This window comes from Mauremys mutica, chromosome 7 (assembly GCF_020497125.1).
Source record: "Mauremys mutica isolate MM-2020 ecotype Southern chromosome 7, ASM2049712v1, whole genome shotgun sequence".
NCBI classification, from domain to species: Eukaryota; Metazoa; Chordata; order Testudines; family Geoemydidae; genus Mauremys; species Mauremys mutica.
This window is the reverse complement of record NC_059078.1, coordinates 97794122-97812528: the sequence shown is the minus strand read 5'-3', so window position 1 is coordinate 97812528 and position 18407 is coordinate 97794122. Positions and strand designations below refer to the sequence as shown.

The following is an 18407-nucleotide window of genomic DNA, read 5'->3' as shown; positions in this document are numbered from 1 at the left end:
GAGGTTTTGGCTTGGGACAGAACACTGATATTGCTGCATCGGTCATCCCATTTGATTTGGAAGATCTTGGGGAGGCACCATTGATAGTATCATTCAATAACCTTGAGGTGTATACTGTACAAGAGATATAAGAGATACTGTACAAGATTTCACCACCATACAAGAGAACAGGGATAACAACAGCCTGGTACACGAGAAATTTGGTTTGATTCTTATTGTCACAATCTTCAAGGGCACATTTTCTCAAGCATACAAAAACTGCACTGGTGCATTGAAACACAATAAAAGATATTACCCCACTCTCCTTGTCTTATAATATCCTGGGACCAGCACAGCTACAACAACACTGCATTCAGCTATACATGGCAGTACATTGAAGGATCTTATGGAAGAGGCATCTCTGGAGCATCACTCTGAGAAGCAGGCTCTGTAGCAAGTCTACATCTGTTACAGGAGCCTGATCTGCTAGTAGCAGCCCTGCAACCTACTATGTACAAGACAGTTTCTTTGGCCTTATACTGCACAAAGCTGGGATTTCCATTCTAAGGATCTCACAGTTACAACACCTTATAACCTTTAAAGACAGCAAAGAAAAAAGTAAGTGTAGGAGATACAGCTGCTCTATGGCACTGTTATGTTCCTTTTCTTTAGATCTGTAGGTAGATGCACACTTTGTAATTAAAACTGAATTATATATAAAAAACAGCACTCCTGAAGGGTGCGCATCAGAACTTTGTTTTTATTTCTACTAGGTTTGGCATAGCCCACAACAATGGTTTCCCACGCAGCCTAATCCAAATGTCGTTATGCAGTACATCTCCACAATATGAATAAAGAAAATATTTCCATGGGGACTCTAATACAGTCCACATTGCACTTATCTGGTGCCATCACTTTTTGCCTTCTTCTTTACCTTCTCTTTTCTTTCTATCATATTCCAGGGTTGGAAAGATTCTCCCTTCTTTTGTTTTAAAGGCACCGATGTAGGGGGCTGACATCATCCTTGGTATTCTTTAATTCCATGAACTGAATCTTCAGTAGAGAGTGAAAGCCTTCAAAGAAATTACACCAGGAATAAAACTGACCCACTAATTTTGCCATGAGCATTTATCTATGGGCATGTCTATATAACGAGTCAGTGTGCAGTAACCGGGGGCTCATAGTGTGTTTTGCATCAATGCACACTAGGGAACTTTTAGTGTACAGCAGCAGAGTCCAATGAATGCATGGCTCACTGGAACACTGAAGATTTACACCCCAGTTTACTGGGCACTAACTCGTATAAACAAACCCTAAGGTCCAGCCCAACAAGAAGCATCTTTACAGTAAGACACTTAAAAAGCTCAATCTGTTTAGTTTATCAAAAAGAAGATCAATAAATGACTGTACTTTCGGGGGTGGGGGGCACCTAATGTTAAAAGGATGTTTAAATTACCAGAGGAAGACATAACAAAAACTAATGGCTGGAAACTAAAGTCAGATAAATTTAAATTAAAAATAAGGCAGAAATTTTAACTCTGAGGCTATTTAACCATTGCAACAAACTACCCAAGGAAGTAGTGGATTCTCCATGTCTTAAAGTCTTCAAATCAAAACTGGATGCTTTTCCTGAAAGATATGCTTTAGTGAAACACAAATTACAGAGGTAACTGAATTTAATTCTATGCACTGTGTTAACAGGAGATAAGATTAGATAATCTAATGAGTCCCTTCTGACCTTGCAATCTATGACTCTTACTGCCAGAAGTAATCTTGAAACTCAGTTATGTACATAGCCATTCTCCCAACCTTGGTTGCCTAGGCAACCAGGGCTGTGTTAAACTCTCCACTTTTCTTTCTCAAGCAAAGTTCATTGTGCCTCAGTTTTCTAATCTGGTAAATGGGGATAATGCTATTTACCCGACATGGGTATGATAAGATTAAATGCATTAATGTTTGCAACGTTCTTTGAGATCTTCAAATTAGATGTGCAAAGTAAAATGCAAAACATAGCCATGAAATATGTCTTTCTAAATGTTTGACTTTGATTAGTTCTGTTTTACTATTCTTGATATATTTATGTTTAATTTTGAAAATTTAAAAGTCTATGTATAATATTAAATGTATTAATCCTTATATTATTGTAAGATCTTTAGAGAAAGGATAATCTCTTTCTACATGTTTGTATAGTACTTAGCACAAAAGGGAACTAATTTCAATTGGGGGCTTTAGGTACTATTGTAATGCTAATAAATAAATAAATAATAATAATGAATAATGATGATAGGTCCCAATCCTGCTCCCACTGAAATAAGATCCTTTCTTCATTGTAGTGGAAATGTATCTAGATGCTTTAAACAGCCAGCTTTCCCTTTTTCCTCTAAGAATGATCAAATCAGGCAACCAAATAAATTTCTAAATTGAACTTTATTGAATATTGTTTATTTTGAACATTCAGTGATGCACCCTATTTAGCAGACATGTGAGACAGGTAAGGGTGTTCTTTAAAAAATGCAGTGGGGCAAAAGCTTTGCATGGTAGAATATTTTGTTTAGAAATGACAGTTGCAGGCATTCTCTCATACTCAGTAATATTTTCCATGTGTGCCTTTTTCAGTGATACAAACATGTGCAATAAAGGCCAAGGATAGAAATTAATCTAACAGCTTTTGTAGCAATGCTTTTGATGGTTTCACTCAATTTCATTTTCCAGTGGATACTGGCTTTTTTACTTCTCCTGTCGCTTGTAATATGTAAAGCACAATTCCCAAAGCTTTATGAGGTTGTAAGGATCCAGAAAAAGATGACTGTTTCTCCCCACACATGCACATTCCACCCCACACCCACTCACCCACCCACCAGCAAAACATAATGCTGTACTATTTTTGGCAACAAGGAAGGGCCTCCCTATGAAAACAGAAAGCAGTGTTTTTTCTCAGTTACATCAACTTGCAATCTAATGCTGTGTTGTGCTCAGTGTTTTTGTGGTGATGCAAGTCTTTTTTTTTTTTTCCCTCCCTACAGCTGGTTGGATTTTCCCCATCTTACAGCACCTCGCAGGTCCCTTCTCTGAGCAGTACGTTGCCTGAGTGAGTAGAAACACAGAGATCAGCTGCAGGTTTCTATCTTCAATAACAGATACAGAGGGAAAGGGAAAAGGGTTGGAAAAGGAGAGACAAATATTGACTTGGCCTTATAGAAAGAAATCCAGCGACTGAATAAAGAAGCCCTGTTCATGTTTTGGGATATTCTTTCAACTGGCTGGAACCAGAGTGGATCAAAAGAATGGGAAATGCCAGCAGACCCTTTAGAAGAATTGCTTATTTCCTATGCCTTTTATGTATGCTTTTGCTGACTGAAGGGAAGAAATCAGTGAAGCCAAAATGTCCTGCCTCGTGTACTTGTACCAAAGATAATGCTTTATGTGAAAATGCCAGATCTATTCCAACCAGCGTTCCGCCTGATGTTATCTCACTGTAAGGGCTGTAAGCATTTGGTTATTTAATTTATTATTTAAAATGAACTATTATGTTTGGTGTTTTCAAGCGCAGACTGAACGATGCTTGCAGTAGGGAATAAACCTTCCGCATTCACAATCATCAGATAAAATGTTAAAATGTGTGTTACATCTCCTTCTTCTATACATGTACCTTTTTCTGTATTATGTGAAAACTGTAACAGATTTGTTTTTATTTTTAATTAATAGTAGCTATGTAATGAAATTATATTGTGATTCAAGCTCAGTGTTGTAATGATGAATATTTGAGATCACATTAACACAATTTTTTCCCCCTTCTTTCCAGATCCTTTGTGAGATCTGCTTTTACTAAAATCCCAGAAGGGAGTTTTTTGCTCACACCATCTCTGCAGCTTCTGTGAGAAATATTTATATCATATGATTATTTGTTATGAAACATATCTCTCCATAAACAATATAGTAAGGGTCTGAATACTCATTTTATAAGAAATAGCAAGGGTGGATCCATTACACATCAAAATACACAGACAGTTAGACTTTGAAGTAAAGGTAATTTTGAAAGATGGCATATGTTTAATGGGGTGGGGGTGTTAAACTGTATGTACTTATTTGGTGGTTTGGGGTTTTATTAATTATTAATTATTATTATTTGCTGTCAGTGCTAGTTAGAATAGATTAAATTCTGAAGATTGCTTTCTGTGATGACAGATATGCTATCATCTTATGTATTGTACTCTAATGGATGTTACTGAAGGGGTCTGAGTATTAAGTATTACCACAACTGTGCCTGTTTCTTTTCTGCAATCTTATTGCCTGATCCCCTTTGATGAGATGTTCAGGATGTCTCAGGATCAGGCCCTTAATTTCAATGGGATGAATCCTGAAGTCCTTACTCAGGCAAAACTACCATTAATTTCAGTAGAAGTGTAGACACTTCAAAAGAGGTTTGCCAGGGTAGGGACTGGATTTGGCCCATCATTTGTTATTTTGCATTCTCTAAAGTAGTGAGATTGATGAAAACTGTAAATTCTTAAGCAGTCGTTATAAAAATCACACACTATGACAGCGTGTGCACTGAACAGAATACTGGAATATTGTTAGAGGTTTAGATTCATGTGGGTGTAAAATTTTACAGATTCTCCAGAGAAATAGCTTTCTAGAAAACTGGAAGAGTGATTATATAATCACTAGCTGTACAACGATATAGAAAATGTAAACCTGAACTGTTTGTACTGGGTTTGCTATCAGTTTGCGATGTATCCAAATTTGTTTCAGAAACCTGACAAGAGACTTTTTTCAGTCTGTTCAAAAATGAAATAGGACACCTGCGTATGACTGATTTCACATGTGCAGTAGATTTGCTATAGAGTGAAATTTGGATGTATTGGAGCACTAAGGCTGTTACATTAAACTGTTGGTGCTCGGGTAGCTGAAGCCATGACTCAAGCTGTGCTTTTCTACCTCAAGTGGAGCTGGTAAGGTGGTGCAGGCACACTGTACAATTTTGGATACAGGGTAAATAGGTAAATGTGGTTACTATGGAAACCTGAATACTGTTCCATTGTGCATTATTCCCTATAAGATTTTCCAAAGTGGTCACAGATCGCAAAAGGGAGAAAGCCCACATGACTTATGAGCTGGGCCTTCCAACAGAGAGAAAATGAAGTAGCTGTATTTGTATTATGTTGCTTGTATGTCAGTAAAGTGAAAAGGACATCATAATCCTCCCTCTTGGCTGTGCCAGGCCACCTACGTCTAGCATGGGCCATAGATTCTAGATTCATAGATTCTAGGACTGGAAGGGACCTCAAGAGGTCATCGAGTCCAGTCCCCTGCCATCATGGCAGGACCAAATACTGTCTAGACCATCCCTGATAGACATTTATCTAACCTACTCTTAAATATCTCCAGAGATGGATAGAATAGGTTAGTGGGGTAGATTGAGAGCTCCTTGGAACAGAGGCGTCTTTTTGCACTGTGGCGTACTGCACCTAGAACAAAGGGGTCCAGGTCTATGACTAGGTCCTACGGTAATTAATAAATAAATAAATACCTCAGGCTGTATTTGCATGATATACCATTCACTTCACTAACACAGGTTGTTGCTAACAAAATGCTGCAACATAATCTCCAAACTTGCAAAAGCAGTTTTTGTTCCATTGTGGGTTTTGACAAGCAGTACACTAAAACAATACAAATTATCCCCATACTGCTCACTTCAGAAACCAATTTGTGATTGGGAACAAAAAAATCTCAACCCATTCCACAGTTGGGAGAAGAGGGATGAATGAAAACTTAACTTTATATACACCCTGCTGCTCTGTTTGGGTTCGAGCAGCTTCTAAAACATAGAACATAGGCAATGCTACTAGACTAGAGGGCTCATAAACTATTTAAAGGGATACTATCCTATTCCTATATACTACAAAGAGGGTAGATTGTGATCAAATAAAAATTACCCTGAGACAATGATGTTAATAATAAATAACTAAATATGAATTGCAGGCAAGCTGTAATGCAGATCTACCATGTGGGTCTGATGGCAAGATTTGATCTCAAGCTTTTGAAACATACATGTGAGGAAATCTTTCCTATTAAAACCATTCCTATAAATCTATGTCAAACTCTTTAACTGGAGAAGGCATAACCTATAGTACCAGAGCTAGAAAATAATTAAACTTGAAATTATTTTTAATGCAGAATTCCAAAGAAGAAATTAACTCAATGTCTAGAAAACAAAGCAGTTTTGCTGCTCCCTAGGGTCAGTGGTTCTCTTACCATTGTGGGCTGCATATGCAGCTCTCTCTGTGTTATGTGGGCCATATCCACACAGTATATATATTATCGGTATGGCCCTGAGGGTATCACATGAGCCACAGCTGTGTGTTGACTATGCTGCTAGCAACCTGTGGGCCACAGGTTGAGAACCATTGCACTATACCAGGGTAGGCAACCTATGGCATGCATGCCCAAGGCGGCATGCGAGCTGATTTTCAGTGGCACTCACACTGCCTGGGTCGTGGCCACCAGTCCGGGGGGCTCTGCATTTTAATTTAATTTTAAATGAAGCTTCTTAAACATTTTTAAAACCTTATTTACTTTACATTCAACAGTAGTTTAGTTATATATTATAGACTTATAGAAAGAGATCTTCAAAAACATTAAAATGTATTACTGGCACACGAAACCTTAAATTAGAGTGAATAAATGAAGACTTGGCATACCACTTCCGAAAGGTTGCCGACCCCTGCACTATACTATGCCATATATGGGCAGTGCACTTTAGCCATATTATCTTGCAACCCTTACAGAGACAAAACCTTCAATGTGGTCAGTGAGAGTTTGGTCTGCATGGGGACTTCTGGATCATGCTCTAAAAAGTATAAACATCTAACTGTTTATTTTGTATTTCCTTATGCAGGTTATTTACATCAAATTCTTTTGATGTTATTAGTGATGATGCTTTCATGGGACTTCCTCATCTAGAATATTTGTGAGTGGACAAAATGTTTCTAGAATTATGGAGTAGGTGGGATTTCCAAGTTACAGGCATTGCTTTAACCAAAATGAATTTGTGACCCTTTACAGGTTCATAGAGAACAACAGCATTAAGTCAATTTCAAGAAATTCTTTTCGAGGACTGAAATCTTTAATTCACCTGTAAGTAAAAGTGTTTTCATGTATTACTTAGCAGTGTGTATTTAATTTAGTAACTGAACCACTGTGTGGTTTAATTTAGCATTTGATATTATATAATCATTGACGTTTATTGCTTAAACAATGTCAATATTCATATTATGTATACCAGAAATGGCAAAACAAAACAAAAACAAAAAAAACATCCTCAGCCAGGCCATGTCTACCTCGCCCTGTGCAGGAAGAATGATGCAAAAACTGTCCATTTGGCTGTTTCCCCTTCTCTCCCACACACTAATCAGAGGAGCAAGAACAGGATTATGATCTTGCTGTTCAGTAGTTTTAGAAAGACTAAGAAAAGCTCCAATTTCAAGTTAAATCAAGAAACAAAAATATAGAAGTAGAAACTGAAAGCATGTGAGCCCAGGACAGTATACTAACACCTGTAACAATATTTGCAGGGTCTGATTTATCAAAGCTAAGTGACTGTCATGTTTAATCAAAAGGTGTGTGGCATTTTCAGCCAGTTTTTACAAACTATATGTATCCATATCAAATTAATTGTTTATAAAAAATTGAATGAACTTCCTTTCAAAATATAGCAGCTACCTTTTCTATATAGAAAAAGATACCAAAAATATTGTAAGAAAATGAGGCTTTGTTATGGAGATTTTGCTGCCTATAAAGTCTAAATAACATTAATCGTCTAAAATGTGTGGGGTGTGCCTAACATATGTCTGAGTACCCTACTCTGATCATTGGCATTCACAGGCATATATCTTGGTGTCATATGCGGGGGAGTGTATTCTGACCTTTTGTCCTCAACATAATAGCCTCTAAGAAGAGTACAGAGTCATTTGGCTTTTTGTTTCATATATGGTCAGATGCAGGGGAAGGCACAATTTCATCTATATATGGTGAATGCACAAATGTAATTAATTAAATTTCACCCAATTCTGCATCATATAACAAATGCATCATAGGATACTACAGACCAGGTCCTTAGCTGGTGTAAACAGAGTTCATTGTGACTATTGTGTAAAGTTATTTGCATGCATAAACATTTTTAGGACTGGGACAATAGAGAGAGAGAGAGAGAAACATAAGATGTGTGGTATATACATAAAAATATGTCTACAGGTATAATTATGGCATAGTTAAAAAAAGACAGAGGATGGGATAAGGTTGTTGATAACCTGAAGGGCCTGTAAACTGAAAACATTTAGGAACATGAATAGCTTTACATGCACAAATTATTTTATTTATTTTATTAATTTATTTATGTGGCTGCTGCTATCAGTGTGCAAGGTGTTTTTCCAACACAGAGGAAGATACAGTCCCTATTCTGCAAAGCATACAATTTAAAAATAACATCATGTCTTAACTGTTGTGCTGGCTTGTAGGGACGCCTCAGTAGTTTTCTAAGGGAAAGCTATGTAGGAGATGAGACAGTATTCTGAGCAGCTGTTGTTGTCTGCACGCGGTTGCACACATAATCCTGAGAAATGGGTATCATGCAGTTTCTTCACATGCAGAGCTAATCTTCAATACATGAGTTGTTGTATTAATCTAGATGGAATATATGGGCTAAAGGTGTTAACATAACCCAGTCATTATCAAACATTAAACAGTGTTAAACAAGATTCAGAGTTTGGTATATAGAGACCTCAGCCTGCTTAAAGCCATGGCAAGCGCATCATTAAAAATCTTTTAAACCTTGTATTAAAGATAAAGAAAAGAAGGAAAACCAGGGAAAGCATTTGAAATTTAAATATTAAATAAGGTTTCCATTTTGACATTTTTTGTTCCCTTTACTGGAGAGAGAGTTTTTAGAAGGAAACCCCCACCTTGTCTGATAGTCTCTTAATTGAGATGGGTTAGAGCTGCTGTTGTTGCTATTGTTAAAATCTGATCCTATTTCATCCCAGGGTGTTTGCGATTCAGCTGGAGCTGGCAGAAGTGGCAATGTCATCAGGGTACTTTTTTTTTGGCCCAGTCTGATCAGGGCATCTCTCAGGATTAGGCTGAAGGTCTGGGGACTCAGGAGATGGTAGGGGTGCCAGCCATGATGGTGAAGGCCGCTCCAGAAGCCAATTTTTCTCCAAGAAGTCTCGTTCTTTAAGAACCACAAAGGGAATTGTGAGTTGATTAGCCCGTCTTCCCTTACGATAGTTAATTCATGTAGAACAGCCTCTGCAGAACTAAAACTACTAGAAACATCTAAAGGGGTTTCACCTGAGAGAAAGGATTCATATTTCCCTGGGCTTCTGCAGCAATAAATTAAGTTTTATTATTAACTTTGCTCTTTTGAGGGGTCTTTTCGGAAAACATTTTAACTTACAATCATTTACTGACCTCAAGAAAAACAAACAGGATGCAACCATGGTCAAAATCAAAATTCAAAATTATAAATCACGGCTCATGAGAGGAAAAGGAAAAAAAATAAAAGTTGAAACAATTAAAACAAGGCACTGGATAAAGTGTCTGAAACAAAATCAAAATAAAATTCTGAAACATTAATGAGACTGAAACATATGCAGTTTCTCGTGCTTTGTGCTCCTAATCTTTTTAATGACCTTTTACTTCCCAAACCCAATTATGAAAACATTCAGTTGCTTGCCAAGCAATCCAATAGCCACATTTGTATAACCCTTAGAGATTTGAGTCACAGCACAAATAAATGTCATATTGATCTCAACGACCAAACGAGTTAAAAAGTGTTATAAACTCTTTCACTGCCCAACACTGAAACAGTGTTACAAAAGTTTGGGGAGTGGGAAGGGGTTTCTACAGAGATCCTGGTTTACTTAGTTTCTCTGGCAAACACCCGAAGGCACTCATTCTAAAGCAGGAAATGTATTGATTAAAACACAAGAAAGAACAAGAAACATTTATATTAAAATTAAATTGAGTAATTATGCAAAACACAATCAAAAGCTATTGAAGTTTTTCTTCTTTTGGAGGTAAAATATCAGTCTCTTATACCAGCAACCTTTCTGTGATGAAAAGGAAAGGGTTAATTTTACTCTCAGTACTGATGTGTAAAGGGTATTTACTTCTGTGGAGAAGAGGCAGGATAGAAAGGGTGGGAGAAAATATAGTTTTTGTTGATGTCCTTGGAACCAGTGTTCTGTTACGAATGGATGCTTTAGACTCGTGTGTCGTCCACAGCAACTGTTGCTGTGGTCTCAGGCTCACATTCTGGTCAAGGACGTCATCTGGGTTGGCGCTTTTTTCCTTAGACAGGGCAGGGCTGGATAAATCATCATCTCACTGTGCTGATGCGTGCACTATAGTTGATTTCAGGATCCAATGAATGGGTGAGAGAGAGCCTAAACAAGAGCAACACCTGATGATCTTCCTCTCAGAAAGAAAATCCTTTGGTCAGTTCCGCTCCTTCTGTCTTGGGGTCAGGGAAGATGAGATAAGATACATTGAGTCAAGTCAAGATGAGATTTTTCAAAGTATTTTAAAGACACTCTCCCCCCCCAAAAAAGGGGGTGGAATGTGGGTGACATAGTTTATCCCCCCATTATTTTGTCCACCAATTGAGGCTAATATTTGAGACACCAATTTTGGTTCATTAATTTCGAGACCTGCATTTTCTTGTTTGAACTCATTCAGTCTTTCTGTCTGGTTTTCTTGCACCTGTTTGTAACACTCTTTATTGAAAATAACTTGACCTACTTTTCATGGTTAATTCCCAAATAGGCAAAAAGTTATAGGCCCAATTGTCACAACAGAGTTTTGCAGGCAAAATAACTACAGGATCAGGCCCATAAACTACTGAATGTGACCACTTTAATCCTTGTTTGTACAATCCTTGTCCTTTCCTAGAATGTGTCTATATACACATACTAAGCATAACAAGTAGATTCTCTGCGGCACACTCCACTTGAGGAAGAGCAGAATACTATTGTCATGCAAAATACATCAAAGAGATTCATGATAATTATGCATACTGATGAGTTCCATGAAATGATGGCAAAATATGACCTTTGTCCTGTATATTCCGCCCATTTCCTTTTTACAAGCGAATTTCTCCAATACAGTAAAATTACCCAAACATCTGTATTTTTCATTTATGCAAATAACTAATAATTGGAATATGTCCTCACTGTAGCGTAGTCGCATCCAGTATACCTATTCAAGACAATTCATTTTGCAGAGTGGAATATTTTTTAAAAGCATAGGAGTTGTATAATTGCATTTCTGACTCATTTAATGCCATAACCCTAAATTGCAGAATATTTTAGTGTAGAAAATTATTTCCATGAACAAGATGTAATTTTGGTGGCATTTTTGAAGTTTTTCAGAAAAGCAAAATGTCATTCTGAGATTTAAAATATGGGCCTTCAAACATAATTACACACGACTGAACATTTACTTCCTCATTAGCATCCATCCTTGCCAACTAAGTGTTTTCTGCACAGGTACTACTAAGAGCACCATCTAGAGGTTACATAATAAAATCTTATGGCGTGTTTTCTAATAATGGAAGATATAAAGTGCCAACCTTTCATCCACGAATCGGCGCAATGTATAAATCTAGATTTTTTTCTGTTAATCTGATTCCCATTAAAATGATGAACTTTTGGTAGTTCTATATCCATTATGGTGCTCTGCTTGGTATAATCCAGTGATCAAAGATTACATAAGGCTGTGATCCTGCATATTCATATATGTGCTTAACTTTACACGTGTGAGTAGTTCCATTGACTAATATCAAATTATTTACATGCATAAAGTTAAGCAAATGCATAAATGTCTGGCAAATTTGAGTTTATAAATTAGTTGCAATAAACCATATATAGGCTAAATGTAAATGGTTCCAGAAAGGGCATATTACTCACACACAAAAACACTAACCTTTAAGCTTTAACCTTAAACATGTGGTTATGTGCTTTGCTCCATCAGAGCTATTGTATCTAAATGCCTCCTTGTCAGATGTGTACAGTTTACAAGTAAAAATAGTTTTTATTTCTAATGCCCAGTGCCACAAATTCCAGCTGGAATCTGAAAATCATGCTAGCTTCTTTCCTTTTCATGCATCCTCACCAGTGACAAAGGTTTTGCTGACCAAATTAGGCACTGACTCACAAAGACACCACCACATTCTCTTCTAGTTATGCCCTCAGTGACACTTGTGAAAACCTTGCATCATCCATGGGCTTACACGGGTGTACCTGATGGAAACAATGAATTAACTATTTTAAAGGTATGTTCACATCTTCTATCCAATTTTACCAGTTGAAACTGTTGGGTACTCTCTTAGTTTAAGATAGTTTTCTTGACAATCAAAGCCATAGTATTGTTATTATTTGCTGGTAAGATAATTTTTTATCCCGTACTAACCCAAACAAGAAAACTTTTAGGCTTAACTCAATATTGACGTCCAATTTCTGTTTTATAAACTTATTGACTCCCAAAAATGTTAGTTACTGGATATTTTCAGAAATCATGAGCCAATGAGAGCTATCTACAGTATCATGGGTTCAGTGTTTAAGATAGATTGTAGTTTCTAGAAAGTGGACATGGAGGCAGGATATTGCAATATTATAACAACATACTGGCTGTCCAGAAGGGAAGACATTTGTGTGTCAAGTCATGGCTAATCATTTTAAAATAATGGTGTTGGCAAAATACCAGAGATGATCACATTCTCTACCACCCTGAGTGAAGTACTGTAAATGCTACAAGAATGTTGAAAAGCAAGAGAGAAATAGGAAGTGTGAATATCTTAGCAGAAGAAAAAGTCACAAGGTAAATGAGATATTCTTTAAAGTAATCTTGTATAACTAAGGATTGAAGTACATTATTGTTTTTATCATAAAAAACAATATTGCATTTTGTAGAAACGTATTATCTGATGAGTTGACATATCTTCTTTTACAGGAGCCTTGCAAACAATAATCTCCAGACACTTCCAAAAGACATATTCAAAGGGCTGGATTCTTTAACAAATGTGTAAGAAATTAGCAATTTCTTATTTTCAGACACTATGGCTAGAAAAAACAGGCCATTGCCTATTGGTGATGACTGCAAGATATTGTAAAGTACTTGATTTGGAATTTTGGGTATATTAATTTTCACCTCTCTTTTAACTACTTTAATGATGTAAAATATACAAGATAGACCTAGTAACAGGACACTTCTATGACCCAGTGGACATTCAGACAGTGGGGGGATCCTATCACATTGGTGGGCGAAGGCGGTGGATGCGAGGGTGGATTTGATTTATGTTTATTGCTGTCAATAATTGTATATTGTATAATATTTCCCAGATAAGATAATATAAATATATATATATATATATATATATATATATATATATATATATATATATATAAGAATTCTGTATTGTCATAATCCCAACAATATGATACTTATGGCCATTGAAATTAGAAAAAGTGATTGGGCAACAAAATGGCAAATGAAATTTAATGTGAATAAATGTAAAGTAATGCACATTGGAAAAAATAACCCCAACTATACATACAACATGATGGGGGCTAATTTAGCTACAACGAGTCAGGAAAAAGATCTTGGCGTCATCGTGGATAGTTCTCTGAAGATGTCCACGCAGTGTACAGAGGCGGTCAAAAAAGCAAACAGGATGTTAGGAATCATTAAAAATGGGATAGAGAATAAGACTGAGAATATATTATTGCCCTTATATAAATCCATGGTACGCCCACATCTCGAATACTGTGTACACATGTGGTCTCCTCACCTCAAAAAAGATATTCTAGCACTAGAAAAGGTTCAGAAAAGGGCAACTAAAATGATTAGGGGTTTAGAGAGGGTCCCATACAAGGAAAGATTAAAGAGGCTAGGACTCTTCAGCTTGGAAAAGAGAAGACTAAGGGGGGACATGATAGAGGTATATAAAATCATGAGTGATGTTGAGAAAGTGGATAAGGAAAAGTTATTTACTTATTCCCATAATACAAGAACTAGGGGTCACCAAATGAAATTAATAGGCAGCAGGTTTAAAACAAATAAAAGGAAGTTCTTCTTCACGCAGTGCACAGTCAACTTGTGGAACTCCTTACCTGAGGAGGTTCTGAAGGCTAGGACTATAACAATGTTTAAAAGGGGACTGGATAAATTCATGGTGGCTAAGTCCATAAATGGCTATTAGCCAGAATGGGTAAGAATGGTGTCCCTAGCCTCTGTTCTTCAGAGGATGGAGATGGATGGCAGGAGAGAGTTCACTTGATCATTGCCTGTTAGGTTCACTCCCTCTGGGGCACCTGGCATTGGCCACTGTCGGTAGACAGATACTGGGCTAGATGGACCTTTGGTCTGACCCGATACGGCCTTTCTTATGTTCTTATCCTTCGTAATGCAAAGAGGACATGATATGAAAGCAGGGAGAAGAATACTTGATGAAAATGAGAACATTTCAGGTTTCCAATATAATCTAACAGGAGGTTATGTTTAAACGCACTGATCATTTAAAATCTCAGTACAAGTACACTACTTTACACCTGGCTAACTCAAATTGCAACCAAAACAAAATGTAAACTAGTTTTAAATTTTAAATTTGTAAACCAAAGTATCTTAAATATTTGTAAAAGTACAAGATTTATTTTTGAAATATATCTTTGGACCAGATCTTGCAGTCATTCCACTGGAAGAGTCCCATTAGAGACAACGTGCAAAATTCTGGCTCCCCAAGTACACTCACACAGAAGTTAGACTCAGTAGATACCTAATGTTCCCTTTACCAGTAAGTCCTGGAGCTGGCCCAGTGACACTCCATGGCTATGTAGGACATAGATAGCCAAGCTGCTATCAGGCTGCTTCCCTCACCCCTGCATGCCTTCTAGAATCTGACATCAGGCACCATGGGGTTTTGCATTGCTTCTGTTAGCAGCAGTTCTGCAATACCCCAGTACAGTTCTTCATTCACACTCTCCAGTACTCCCTGAGGCCTTCTTCCGGAGTCTGCCAAGTGTATGTAGAATGCCTTCGAACACCGCCAGTCAGCCACTACAGTTCCCCATATACCCAGTGCTCTTCACAGGGCACCCAGTTCTGCAAGGCATTTGACACCTCCTACATAATGTGAGTTGAGGGTCTCAGCATCTTGTAAGAGGCACTCAGTATCTTCCAAAGGCCATAGTTTAACTTAAAAGGGAGTTCAGGTTATAGCCCTTATGACCCTAAATGAGCGTGTTTAAATGAGGAAGAGAAGAAAAAGGGGTAAAGCTGAGGAACTGTCCACTGACCACTAAATTAATCTATCATGTCACAGTAATTGTCACTGTGTCATCTATAATGTTCTTGTTGGGAAATGCTAAACAATAAGAAACGGAAAAAAAACACCAAGATTTGGGCCAAAAATAGGGACAGGAATTTAAGTACCTGTAAATGTATGGTTATCAGTAAAATATGGAAGAGCAGATACTTCCACTGATTCCCCAACCTAAGTTTGTCTTGATTTCCTTAGTATAATTGAAACTATTTAAGTTTTTGCAAGTAGTTTTAACAAACTGTTGTGTTGTTTTTGGTTATATGGGTTTATTTAATTGGTTCAGGACAAATTAATTCAGGAAAGGTTTCAGAGAAGCAGCTGTGTTAGTCTGTATCCGCAAAAAGAACAGGAGTACTTGTGGCACCTTAGAGACTAACAAATTTATTTCAGCATAAGCTTTCGTGCATCCGAAGAAGTGAGCTGTAGCCCACGAAAGCTTATGCTGAAATAAATTTGTTAGTCTCTAAGGTGCCACAAGTACTCCTGTTCTTAATTCAGGGAAGTCCAGCATTCTCAGAAGAGAAAGCAAGAAAATAGTCATTTTATAAAAGTCCTTGTAATTTTAGTCCTGTGATGTTGCAGAAAACAACAGCTAATTCATCATTTTCAGTGTGTGAGTTTATGTTTTTACAGGGATCTTAGAGGGAACACATTTAATTGTGACTGCAAACTGAAATGGTTAGTGGAATGGCTGGGCAGCACCAATGCAACAGTTGAAGACATTTATTGCGAAAGTCCACCAGAATATAAGAAGCGTAAAATCAATAGCCTCTCTCCAAAGGAATTTGATTGTATTATTACAGGTAATGTGTTCCAAATTATTACACCTCATTACTTTAAAATCAAGGCTATATTTTCTAATTAAGGGTCCAATTCTGCAAGCGGTCTGCCTATGGACCTCTCACTGAGTCAACAGGAATTCCTTGCAGATTCAGGCCTGATATAGGAACCATTTGGTTCATCTATTACTACAGTCTTTACTCAGACTTCAGTGGGAGATTTGTCTATGTAATAATTGCAGAATCTGGACTATAACTGTAACAGGTAACCACCTGTATCTGTTCAGAAAGAATAAGCAGACTTTAAAATTCTGTCTTATTAGCAGGAAAACTAGACTACTTATTACATGTATTCTTTAAAAATAAATTAGTATCAATTAATGACATTATTTTAATATGGTGAAAAAATACATGTGGAAAGAAATGCTACCTTTAATTATCAAATGTTATGTGCGCTTTTGCAGAATTTGCTGTTTATGAATCCCTGCCATATCAGTCTCTGTCAGTAGATACTTTCTCCTACATGAATGATGAGCATGTGGTTATTGCTCAACCTTTTACTGGAAAATGCATCTTTCTTGAATGGGACCATGTAGAAGGGTCTTTCAGGAATTATGACAACATTACAGGTATGAATAACGCATGCCAAATAACATTACATTACCTGATCTAAAAGACAGTGCTAACATTGTCCTTTATCTTTCTTTTTGTAGGTACTTCAACTGTTGTGTGTAAGCCCATAATTATTGAGACTCAGCTGTATGTCATTGTTGCCCAGCTCTTTGGAGGCTCCCATATTTACAAGAGAGATATTTTTGCTAATAAGTTTATAAAAATTCAAGATATTGAAATTCTTAAAATCCGAAAACCCAATGACATCGAAACTTTCAGGATTGCAGAAGACTGGTATTTTGTTGTTGCAGACAGTTCAAAAGCTGGCTTTACCACGGTTTACAAATGGAATGGAAATGGATTTTACTCCCATCAGTCTCTGCACGCGTGGTACAGAGATACTGATGTGGAGTATCTTGAAATAGCCGGCAAACCTCATTTAATTCTGTCGAGTAGTTCCCAAAGACCTGTAATATACCAATGGAACAAAGGAACTGAATTTGATAAGCGTCTCGAGATCCAAGATATGGAGGATGTGTATGCAGTGAAACACTTCAGAGTGAAAGAGGATGTGTACATTTGTTTAACAAGATTTATTGGTGATTCCAAAGTAATGAAATGGGGAGGTTCAGCATTTCTGGATTTACAAAGAATGCCATCCCGAGGGTCAATGGTATTCCAGCCTCTTCAGATAAGCAATTATCAATATGCCATTCTTGGAAGTGATTATTCTTTTACTCAAGTCTATTATTGGGATACTGAAAAAGCAAAATTTGTGAAGTTTCAAGAATTAAACATACAGGCACCAAGATCTTTCACACACGTTTCCATTGATAAACGCAATTTTCTCTTTGCTTCAAGTTTTAAGGGAACTACATTAATTTATAAACATGTCATAGTTGACTTAAGTGCATGACACTCATAATTCTGAGATTACATCAGACTTTCTACCATAAGTGGACAAAATGAACTAAATGCATGATGACTCTTATCCTACTTCCAGATGAATGCCTTTAAAAGTTGAGATTGCTAGAACAAAGTATTACTAGTATCTTCATCTTTAATTGTCAAGTCTAGTGGTGTTGGAAGTTGCATTTTTTAACAAAAAGAAATTAAATTGTTAACTGTTCTTTGCATCCACAATATGTAAATATGCGTGCAACTGCATCTGTTGCTAAAAGTATTAAGATGTACTTTTCCATTTATTTATTCACCTGTTCGACAACAACTGCCAAATAAAATGTTTACATTTTCTGTCTTTCACATTCCAATTATGATTATTTACAGGTGATAATTTTTATTTGTGTATAATATATACACAAATATAATAAACAACAAGGTGTGTTGTACATGGCAGTGTTTTTCTTAGGTGTTTCTTTTAATATTATAAGCCACAACAATAAAACACAAGTGGTTTATACATGTAATCACAACCACATGATAAAGATACTGCAACCCTATAACTGGTCCGATGCAGACAGACCCTTGCATTCATGTGGAGCTCCACTTGCTTAAATGGGACTCACACTGACATAAGTATGGATCTGATTTCAGGATGGGGCTTTATATTGGGTACAGTTGGGAATTCTTGATTTTTGAATAATGTATGGAGTAATCAGAAGAATAAGTCTTGTTATCAAGGCTTTTGTGCTGCTCCAGTA

General features: G+C 36.9%; 1 protein-coding gene across 3 annotated transcripts; it reads left to right on the top strand.

The window, feature by feature from the left end:
* The first annotated feature begins 2669 nt into the window (after positions 1-2669).
* Positions 2670-18030, top strand: LGI1 (leucine rich glioma inactivated 1). 3 transcript variants are annotated; one of them, XM_045024816.1, is made up of 8 exons: positions 2670-3067; positions 3782-3853; positions 6878-6949; positions 7045-7116; positions 12988-13059; positions 15989-16158; positions 16599-16763; positions 16848-18030. In XM_045024816.1, the coding sequence occupies exons 3-8, from the start codon at positions 6924-6926 to the stop codon at positions 17660-17662; spliced, it is 1320 nt and encodes a 439-aa protein (XP_044880751.1). In that variant the 5' UTR covers positions 2670-3067; positions 3782-3853; positions 6878-6923; the 3' UTR covers positions 17663-18030. The 3 variants fall into 3 exon arrangements, with proteins under 3 accessions (XP_044880751.1, XP_044880749.1, XP_044880750.1); XM_045024814.1 differs by having other exon boundaries at positions 2670-3454; XM_045024815.1 differs by lacking the exon at positions 2670-3067 and adding an exon at positions 3316-3463.
* The last annotated feature ends 377 nt before the right edge of the window (positions 18031-18407 follow it).